The 11118-nt window shown below is 37.8% G+C and overlaps 1 protein-coding gene across 1 annotated transcript; it reads right to left on the reverse strand.

Annotated features, from left to right (window-relative positions):
• Window positions 1-310: 310 nt before the first annotated feature.
• On the reverse strand, window positions 311-5969 carry LOC110287676 (prostate and testis expressed protein 4-like). Its single transcript, XM_021154235.2, has 3 exons — window positions 5897-5969; window positions 750-860; window positions 311-432 (listed from the first exon to the last, which is right to left on the reverse strand). The coding sequence occupies exons 1-3, from the start codon at window positions 5961-5963 to the stop codon at window positions 311-313; spliced, it is 300 nt and encodes a 99-aa protein (XP_021009894.1). The 5' UTR covers window positions 5964-5969.
• Window positions 5970-11118: the final 5149 nt, after the last annotated feature.

An 11118-nucleotide genomic window follows, 5' to 3' on the forward strand; every position in this document is an offset into this window, starting at 1 on the left:
CATGGAATTGATTTTTTTTGTGTTTGATTTTTGTTTTTGGTTTTTTTTTTTTTTTGTTGGTTTGGTTTTTTTGTTTTGTTTTGTTTTGTTTTTTTTTGTTTTTGTTTTTTTTTTTTTTGTTTTGTTTTTTTTGCAGTGGTCTAATGGTGTGGTCAAGAAGTCTTTCACTGAAATGAGGACACAGCCTCTGTTGCTATCTCAGGGATCTCCGGCCAGCATGGAAATCAAGTAGGAAAGCAAGTTCCTCGTCTTGATTCATTTGTAAGTTTGATCTTGAACACAAGATGATCTTCAAGTGATTCTTCTCCATCTAGAAGCTATTACAAAAGTTTTGTTCACAGCACATTACAGAAATCAACTTCTTTCCTCTGTTATACTGTGTTTCCTTGCACTGAGGCAAGCACCCTTGCCTTGAGAAGACATGTCTTGATCCTAAAAATAAAGAAGCCTCTTTATGTATGCTAGAGGAATCTATTATAATACAACATTCTAAAAGTCATCACCAAGAGGAAAACCCCTTCACACTAGATCCCCTTCCTCATTCCCTTCGGAGGTCACACTCCCTTATTGACTCTGATTCTGGATGCCAAGCCTCTCACTGGTAAATTTGAAAGTACTCTTTTCCTCCCTTCTCAAATGTATTTACTGCCTTACCAGTTAGCAGGGATAGATAATGTTACATTCTTTGTCACTAACAGGAGGAAAAGTCTTTTGAAGGCATTTTTGGAGTCTGTATCAGCCCCACTTACCAAGAAAGTATGATACGGTAGTGCATGATTCACCAGGTTTTGCAAAGCATCTGCGTTGTAACATTGTACATTTTGAATCTTGTGACTTTTCACAGACATTACAGATCAGACCTGTATTTGTTGGATAAGGAGAGAGTAGGATTTTTAGGAAGAACCATGGGGCTATGGGAATAGTTGATTTCAAGATCAAAGAGAGGCTTCAGTGTTACACATAGACTGTCTTTTTACTCCATCACCTGGTATTTAACCTAGCTCTGTGAATTAAGCTAGAAGATGGATCAAGACAATAACAGCACTATTTATATTAACTAGTTAGTACCTACTTATATTTGAAGATGAAATAAAAACAGAGAGAATTCAGATGTAGTTTGAGTATAACAACAAATAGATCTCATTGGGAAGAGATGAATATGCTGTCAATATGCTGTCTTCTAGGCAGGACTTCTCTAGGCAAGGACTTGAGTTGACTACTGGAGATATGGACATGTAGGTTAGATCTGGGTAATTGTGTGTTGGAGGGCATAGAGGACAGAATAACAATGGGATGTTCTGAGCACATTGAGGTTACATTCTCTGCTGATGCTCCTACCTTGCTTAGCCTGACTTTCTTTCTTTTCAAGAAACAAGTATCACCAAGTGTTAATACCAAGCTGAGAAATGATCCAGGAATCTCCATGTAGTAACAGGTAGTAACAGGGCAGGAGAGGCAGGGCATTGAGGTGACATCAGAAGCTATGACAAACTTAGCTTTAAGGGTTAAGAGCAATGTTGAGGGAGGAAAAAAAGTGGAGTACATTATTTTAACTTTTCATCTCAGACATTCCAAGATTATTGCATCGGAACCTATATGGAGCCCAGGAGGTCTTGATTTGCATCCAATTTCGAGGATGCTTTTGTGACATGGGTTTATATTCTACTCTCCCTGCTTCACACAAACCACCCTTACAAATGCTGCTAACAACCCCTAATGACAAATGTGATTTTCTTTGTATGATCCAAGAGTTTATCCACTTATAAGTAATGATGATTTAAGGCAAATGGGTAGATGTGCACAAGTTAGTTGGAAACATAGTGCAAATTTTTATGTCAGGAACTCGAGCATTATAATCTAGTGATATATCTATCATTATCTATGTATTCTAGGGTATACATAAAATATACTGAAAATATATTTTTAAAAATACCCCAAGCATCCCCACCTTAAAATTATTTACTAAAAGTAAAGCTAAACTGTGTATCTCTCTAGAAGGACAAGAAACACATGTCTCCATCCTAAACCATATTTCATTGCAATAGTACATTTTAACACTTGACAAAATCCTAAATTGTGGGAGAATGTTGAGGAGCAGAGTATAGTTGGAGGAAGTAGGTAACTGGGCATGGTTCTTTGGGAGCTGAAGCTCATTTGGTCACTCCCTAGTTTACTCAGCTGTGCTTCCTGCCATGACTTTAAAAGCTCTGTTTCATTGTATCCTCCCATTATGATGGAGGAAATCTCAAAACTCTTGACATAAAATTAACCCTTCCTGTTTTCATTAGTTTACTCAGTCCAAAGGAGTAAGAATCTACTGAACAGTGGGAGAGGATGTGTCTAATCCTGCAAAAACTTGATAAAGCAGTGTAGGAAGATACCTAAAGATTCAGTGTGTGGAGCATGGAAAAAGAACTGTGTGAGGGACAACCAGTAGGTGGACAGTGAAAGAAAAAAGAAAGAAAGAAAGAAAGAAAGAAAGAAAGAAAGGAAGGAAGGAAGGAAGGAAGGAAGGAAGGAAGGAAGGAAGGGAGGGAGGAAGAAAGAAAGAAAGAAAGAAAGAAAGAAAGAAAGAAAGAAAGAAAGAAAGAAAGAAAGAAAGAAAGAAAGAAAGAAAGAACTTTTCTTGCAAAACTTATTAACCTACAATTAACCTACATTTAGGGCCATCAAAAATTATGTGGGAAAAATTGAAAATATTGCATTGTGAAGGAGGTGAAGTAAGGAGGAAGGCAAGTAACCCGAGGAAGCACTAGACCATGAAAAAAATAGGAGGAAAAGTAAAGGATTTAGAGTTTTCATAATAATAGCAAGGGTAAAAGAGGAATAGAAGAGTATGGAAATGAAGGATTCAAGCATCACTTCTAAATGCAGACAGGTCCTATCTCCTAGTGTTCAACTCCCCAAAGCACAACACAATGTGATAACAAGATGTACGTCCATAAGCAGAATGGTGGAAGCCCACGAGCAAAGAAATTCCTACCAGGAGCAACTGGTGCATTCTAATTTCTCTTGGATACTAGGAGCAGAGAGCAACTGAATGCCCATTTTTTGTTTGGATGCAAGTTCCACTTCAAAAAAAAATCATGCCAAGTACTGTTAACTACTCAAAACAATGTTACTGACTAGAAAATAGATAATAGGGAGAATTGGTATTATTATTTGCTAAGTGAACATTGTAATAAAATGCTCCCTAGGTTATTATGTTTCTACTAATACATAATTGCATCTTCCAACCCTTATGAGAGAAGCTTTCCTTTTTCAATAATTGGCAGTTAATTCAGAGACACAAAGCAAGTTAACATTCAGAGAATAAGAGTATGGGGAATACCACATATATATATATATAATGCCTGTAACCCTATAAGATTCAAGAATCATCATAGAAGTGTCAGAATGATTTTAAGCTAAGGGTATTGGATGTAATCTTAAAAGACAGGATTTTTCTGGACATGAGAGTGTCTTTGCACACAAGAAATCACAAAGACTGTACCTACATGCACAAGATTAAGATATCCAAGTTCCTGGTATGTTTGACAGTTGGCATTATGAAATCCTCACTCCTAGCTTGGAGGCTATAGTTAATTGAAATAAAAGCATAGGCAGTTTTCCCCCCAGAGGCATATTTCCTAAGAAGTTACCCATGCTCCAGTAAACTGTATTATACCACTAATGCAAAAAATAATCATCATTATTCACTTGACTTAAATACATAGCATGTGGAGTTGAAAGGAAAGACTGGTAGGATTAAAGTCGAAAGAAAACAAAGCTGAGGGAAGAAGCTGAGTTTGATAAATATACATACACATACATGAAATCAAATCAACCAAAAGAAGGAAAATAAAGCTCAGAAACATGTTAGTATTTATTTTCAATGTGCTTTTATTGGAAAATATCAATTGACAATTGATACCAATTGAAAATTGCTTTAAAAATTCTTCAGTTACAAACCCTTTACAACCTTTCTCTACCACATCATCCTTTTGTCTACAGGGAACACTCCTTAGAAATTCTCCAACCTTGCTAACAACAAGATGGAGTAAGTGATCTTTACTCTCCCTCTGACATCTAATTCCAATCCTCTGTTTCTACCCCCCAACTTGTAGCAGAAGACCTATTATGGACTTTCTACTCTATGCCCTCATCCTCAGGGGTGTACCCAGATCCTGGTAGCACATCCAATTTACCCATCTGTAGACCCAATCAATGTCACACACCTTCTAACTCATCCTTATTTATAAGTGTCACCTCCCAATTCCAAGAAGAAATATATTCCTGGATGACCAGTGTTCACATCTGATAGGATCTTAGAAGCATTTTTTTTAACCAGGCAATACACAGGCAACAGATTCTCCTAAGAGCCACCAGGACAACAGAATCTAACAAAAGAAACACTCATCTACCAAACCCCAGACTATGAGCACCTAGAATTAAACACATACAAAACACAAAAGACTAATCTCCAGCATAAAAGCACAATCAAAGCAGTAAGGACAACATAACATGTCTACACTAGAGATATCCATTCTTACTACAGTAGGCTCTGAGAAATGTTATATAATACAATCACAGGAGAAGTACCTTAAAATAGCTATTCTGAGTATGCTCAAGGAACTCATAGAGGATATAAAAATCTTCCTGAATTCTCTTTAATGACAAACAGTGAAATAAACCGAAGAAAACAGTTCAACAATACAACACATGAAAGTGGAAATAGAATCAATAAACAAAACCTAACCAGAGAAAAACTAGGAATGAAAATTATAGGCACCCAAACAGAAAGCTCAGAGGCAAAACACACCAATAGAAAACAAGAAATGGAAGAGAGATGTCAGGAATAGAAGACAAGGTAAAGAAAATGGGTACTTTAGTCAAGGAAAATACTAAGTCTAAAAAATGAACAGAGTCACAAATTTTCACTGTGCTCCTTCTTAGAATTGGGAACAAAACACCCATGGAATGAGTTACAGAGACAAAGTTTGGAGCTGTGACAAAAGGACGGACCATCTAGAGACTGCCATATCCAGGGATCCATCCCATAATCAGCTTCCAAACACTGACACCATTGCATACACTAGCAAGATTTTGCTGAAAGGACCCAGATATAGCTGTCTCTTGAGAGATTATGCCGGGGCTTAGCAAACACAGAAGTGGATGCTCACAGTCAGCTATTGGATGGATCACAGAGCCCCCAATGGAGAAGCTAGAGAAAGTACTCAAGGAGCTAAAGGGATGTGCCACCCTGTAGGTGCAACAACATTATGAACTAACCAGCACCCCGGAGCTCTTGACTTTAGCTGCATATGTATCAAAAGATGGCCTAGTTGTCCATCACTGGAAAGAGAGGCCCATTGTACTTGCAAACTTTATATGCCCCAGTACACGGGAACGCCAGGGCCAAAATGTGGGAGTGGGTGGTTAGGGGAGTGGGTGGGAGGGTATGGGGGACTTTTGGGATAGCATTGGAAATGTAAATGAGGAAAATACCTAATAAAAATACAAAAAAGCCATACACTTCCTAAGGCATATACATATAAGAAAAATGGAAACAATATCAGATGAAGAGGAGACAATGATCCAACTATACATTTTATGTCACCAAGAAAAACTCAATGTAAGAAATTGGTTATATTTTGAGTCATTAGCAAGAATCCCCTCCACCAACATCATGGACTATTACCAAGGCTATTGGTTGCTTTCCAGACCCTAATGGTAAGGCCCATTGCTGAAGACAGCTCTTATGTCCTAGTTGATGGAGAATCCAGCTTTTGCCCAAATAGGAGCTTCAACTCCTACTAACTAGCATTTGTGTTGCTTAAAGATACTTTTTACACTACTAAGGACAAAAGTATTCATTAATATCATCCATATACACATGCTATGTTCTAAAACTTACCCTCTGTGGAGCAGAGAAAGCATAAAGTCATGATGAGCAGTATGCTAAATTTTGTGACTGGATTCATGATGGATGACAGAAAGTGGATTAAGTTCAATGATAATTTTTTGTTCCTTTTATAAAGCTGGAGAACAGGAAGAATTCTCCAACATAGACACAAGGAGGAAATTCCCTGTTCTAATTACTTCTGAAAAGTAAGCAATATCATAATATAGGAAGTACAGGCTGCCCAATGTTTGTACTACAGCTAATTCAGTTAGCTTCCCCTCCCCCTTGTCTCATCTTCTGCTTGTGCAAGTCTGTGTGATGTAGTTTTCTGGTCCTTCAGAAACCTCTGTATACACTATGTATAGAGAAAAGTAAATTTCTTGTAAATTTCTATTGCTATGGTAAAAAACAGTTTACAAACAGTGACCTATGTTGACATGGATTATTTTCTTAATGTTCTGGAGAACAGACATCTAATGGGCTTACAATAAAAATGTCAACAGCAGGATGGTTCCTTTTACAAAGGATAAAACACATTTGCTTTGCTTTGATTGTTTGTTTGTTTTATGTTGTATGCCGGCCTGCACGTTACAAGGACCAGGTACACCAGGGAGGCAGGCTGGGGCTGAAAGAGTCTTAGATGGTGACAAGTTAATGGAGCCAAGACATGATTCTGTTCAAGGCCCTCCAGTTTACTATGAGAGTCTACTTATAAAAGGGGAAGGCCCATCCCCTTCCAGTCTATTCTTGGTGTCTGGAGCCAGCCTATAGGTGATGTGCAGAATAGGATGTTCCTCCAGAATGTATCAGGTCCTTCACAGCAGGTAACAGGGTCTTGGAGAGAGCAGTGGCAGGTGGCAGAACAAAAGAGCCATTTAGGTCAGAGGGCTCCACCTTAGGTAATTTCCTTCTCAGTGGCAGCAAGGTCAAAGTCTGGATCAGCCTACTTCAGGGCTGAGGGAGGCTACAGTTTTAGTCTTTAAAGGCCACTGTTTTAGAACCTATTTCTCCATCCTCAAAATACATATGCAAAATATACTTTCTTCGTATTACATTCTGCCTTCTGTACTCAAATCTTTTTCTTTATTTAAAACTATTTTTATTAGATATTTTCTTCATTTACATTTCAAATGCTATCCTAAAAGTCCCCTATGCACGCCCCTTGCCTTCCTCCCCAACCAACCCACTCCTGCTTCCTGGCCCTGGCATTCCCCTGTACTGGGGCATATAATCTTTGCAAGACCAAGGGTCTTTCCTCCCAGTGATGGCCGACTAGGCCATCTTCTGCTACATATGAAGCTAGAGACACGAGCTCTGTGGGTACTGGTTAGTTCATATTGAGGTTCCTCCTATAGGGTTGCAGACACCTTTAGCTCCTTGGGTACTTTCTCCAGCTCCTCCATTGGGGACCCTGTGTTCCATCCAATAGATGACTGTGAGCATCCACTTCTCTATTTGCCAGGCACTGGCAAAGCCTCATAAGATACAACTATATCAGTATCCGGTCAGCATAATCTTGCTGTCATATGCAATAGTGTCTGTGTTTGCTGACTGCCCCACCTGGGGTTCCATCTCAAATCCTTTTCTATTTATCTCCCTATTTCCATTCCCCATATCCTTTTCTCTTTATACTTCTTGTGAATTAAATCAGGGCTCTGAACATTCTAAGCATGTGTTTAATATTTGAACTATATACAGAATTCTTATACTTCTCTTTTGTAAGTTCATTTGTGATTGTGTGTAGAGGCCAAACCCATGAAACCCATATAGAAGATACTGGGATGTAAAAATATTTAGGGTTAGCTTGGCAGTGGTAGCTCACACCTTTAATCCCAGCACTTGGGAGGCAGAGGCAGGAGGATTTCTAAGTTCAAGGACAGCCTGGTCTACAGAGTGAGTTCCAGGACAGCCAGGGATACACAGAGAAAACCTATCTCAAAAACCGAAAAAACAAAACAAAACAGACAAACAAACAAAGAAAACAAACACCCTCCCCCAAAGAAAACCAAAACCAAAGACATTAATTACCTTGACAACGTCATTGGTCATTTAAGAAATATTTAGAGGTTATTACATCCTAGTTAGTGTGGCCAACAAGACATAGCCTAGATCACCAGAGTACCAAATGAATAATTCTTTACTCCATTACTCTCTGAGCATTTCTATGGGAGATTTTCTTCCTTCCTTCCTTCCTTCCTTCCTTCCTTCCTTCCTTCCTTCCTTCCTTCCTTCCTTCCTTCCTTCCTTCCTTCCTTCCCCTCTCTCTCTCTCTCTCTCTCTCTCTCTCTCTCTCTCTCTCTCTCTCTCTCTCTCTGTCTCTCTGTCTCTCTTCTTTTTCAAGACATGGTTTCTCTGTGTAGACTTGGCTGTCCTGGAACTCACTTTGTAGAGCAGGATGGCCTTGAATTCAGAGATCCACCTGCCTATGCCTCCCAAGTGCTGGGATTAAAGATGTGAGCCACCATGCCCAGCTGGGGGATTTTCTTGGTTATTAATTAATGTAGGACTGTCCAGCAGACTTTGAGTGGCAGCATCCTTATGTAAGAGGTCCTAAGCTGCCTGAGGAAGCTAGCTATACATGAACCTCTGAGCAAGCCAGAATAGCCAGTGAGTGAACAGGAAAAATTCTCCAACATAGACACAAGGAGGAAATGCCCTTTTCTAATACTTCTGAGAAAGCAGCAATATGATAATATAGGAAGTACAGGTTGCCCAATGTTTGCACTGCAGCTAATTCAGGTAGCTTCCACCCCTTATCTCATCTTCTGTTTGTGCAAGTCTGGGTGACATAGTTTTCTGGCCCTTCAGAAACTTCTCTCTATACACTATATATGGAGAGATGTAAATTTCTTGTAAATTTCTCTGAGGCTATGCTATTGCCTGGCAAATACAGAAAAACAAATATTGTAAAGCATTATTCCTTCATAAAATGTCTACAGATTCTTGCCTTTTCTTTCTCCATGAATTTCCTCAATAATTAGGAGTTATCTAGAAGAGAAAGGTAATTAAGCCCCCTTTTCCCTAAGTTGCTTTTAGTCAAAGTATTTTATCCCAGCAACAAAGAGTAACTAACACAATCCACCACATTCTAGCAGAATAAATACCATGACATCATATCCATGGGCTCCACTGTTTGTCCAAATGTTTCTCTTCAATATCATGTGTGTCTCTCATCCTGGCCTTCTTGAACACTCAAGCCTCTATATGCTTTTCATTTATGCAGTAGCAAATACCTGCTATATTAACAGTCTCTCCAGTTATTTACAAGCACTATACTATGACATCTTGTTTCTTTGAGACCCTCTTGAGCTGTCTTTTTCTAAACTACTTTCATTACTATCATTCAAAATCTGTTTTTTTCTATTTTTAAATTTATTTTTAATTGGAATATTATTATATCATTGTCTGATCCCTTTTCCTTTCTTTAACTTCTCCCACAACATTTCCCCAACACTTTCTAAAATCCATGGCCTTTTTACCTCTTTTTATTTGATTATTATAGTTGCACACGTATACACTCATAAATATATATATATATATATATATATATATATATATATATATATATATAAACTTCTGAGTTCTTTCAGTGATGATTTCAGGTACAATGTACCCTTTAAACCTCAACCACATGGATGCTTATGTAAGACATGAACAATGACATCAACATACATGCTAATGTGGAAATGGAAATTTCACGGTGTCCAACACTAGACATAAAAGTACAGGCAACTACTGATTGCTGAGAAGGAGAGTTAGTGTTCCCAGGGATGAGCTCCTTAGTTGTCTATTGAATACCAGGAGGTCAGCTAAAGGCCTTCTTTCTGAAGAGAAGATTCCTTGGTAAATCATAAACTCACTGGTCTCCCACATGCAACTATTCTTGACATATTTGTCATCTCTTTAAGATTTCCGTCTCTGTGTGTCCTCAACTAGTATCTTAGTCTTTCAGAATGCCTAACACTTAAGAAAGCAATCAATAATATTTTACTGATTGAAAGATTTGGAAAACTAGTGAATGAGTAAAAAAAAAATTAATGCTTGATACTTCAGTTCAAATTTAAGGAGCATTTTACAGCAGAAAACTTTGTGCATTGACGAGGATTATGGTTAGCACTCTCCTGGAAGTGCATGGGCAAATCAGGCATGGATGCTGTGTTCTTGGAAACTCCTATCTGGTTGCTGATTTTATGATTGGTAATATTAGGTGACTATTCCAAGGACATATCACAAAAGGAGACAGTAAGCACCTTCCCTTATTGGATGAAATTGATGAAATGTCTGAAAGTTCTTGATCCTTATCTCTGTCCCTACTGTGTAAAATCATTCAGCTTTGTCTGCTTAGACATATCCCTTTTAAATGGAGGATTCCTGAAAAGCAGAATAATATTAATTTTCATAGTTGCACACTAAGAAATGACAATAGTTGAGTGTGAAACTCTAAGAATAACTTTCTTTTGTTCTTGGGAGGCTTACTAGATTACATTGAGAGCAAAATGCTTGTATAAATCTGTTTATTTGTGAATTCTTTGGAGAACATTTACTTAGGAGCATAGCTATGTTTCATGCTTTCACTAACTACTTGCTAACTAGTCAGTTGACTTCATTCCTTCTTCCTCTGTAAGTGTTACTACATATGTGAGAGTTCATGAATTGCGGCTCTTGGATAGTTTTCCAGCAGCTCCATTCACATGGAAATATAGGACTGTTTTGATCCACAAATTATAAAAGACCATTAAGTTGGACAATAAGAAACTTAAAAAATAAAAATAGAAACAAGAGAATCAACCAAATAGGATTTTCTTCAAATGTATGATGAGGAGAAGTAGAAATAATTTGACATTTAAAATGCATCCTGGCCTTCACAGGTTAGTATACATTTTGTCTGTGTTGTAATTGATGCCTCAGAAGCTAATTTTCTTAAAATAAGTTAAAAACCATGGTGATGAAAAGGCTATGTAATATTGCATTATATTTGATTTGTCTATGCAACATCCTCAAAGATGTTTACAAAGATGTTTTACATATATATCTACTGCCAAAAATATGAGAAATCCTCTGCCAGATACATTCTACAATTAAATTTGTAAAGAACTAAAATTCAGATGTCATTTGAGGAAATGTGCTTTTTATTTTGAGTTGGTATTTTGACAAATCCAAACCTTATTACACATTTATTTTAATTGTACGTCACTTACCTAGTCACAGTTCTGGATAGAAGCGGTTTACAGGAA

This window comes from Mus caroli, unplaced genomic scaffold (assembly GCF_978045245.1).
Source record: "Mus caroli unplaced genomic scaffold, Mus_caroli_1 scaffold_11, whole genome shotgun sequence".
Taxonomy (NCBI): Eukaryota; Metazoa; Chordata; class Mammalia; order Rodentia; family Muridae; genus Mus; species Mus caroli.

Coding starts and splice junctions, on each gene's coding strand:
- LOC110287676 (XM_021154235.2), bottom strand. CDS start 5,963: ATGAATCCAGTCACAAAATTTAGCATACTGCTCATCATGACTTTATGC. Junction 861..5,896: donor CTTTCTCTGCTCCACAGAGG/GTAAGTTTTAGA, acceptor CAACAAATACAG/GTCTGATCTGTAATGTCTGT. Junction 433..749: donor TACCGTATCATACTTTCTTG/GTAAGTGGGGCT, acceptor CTTTATTTTTAG/GATCAAGACATGTCTTCTCA.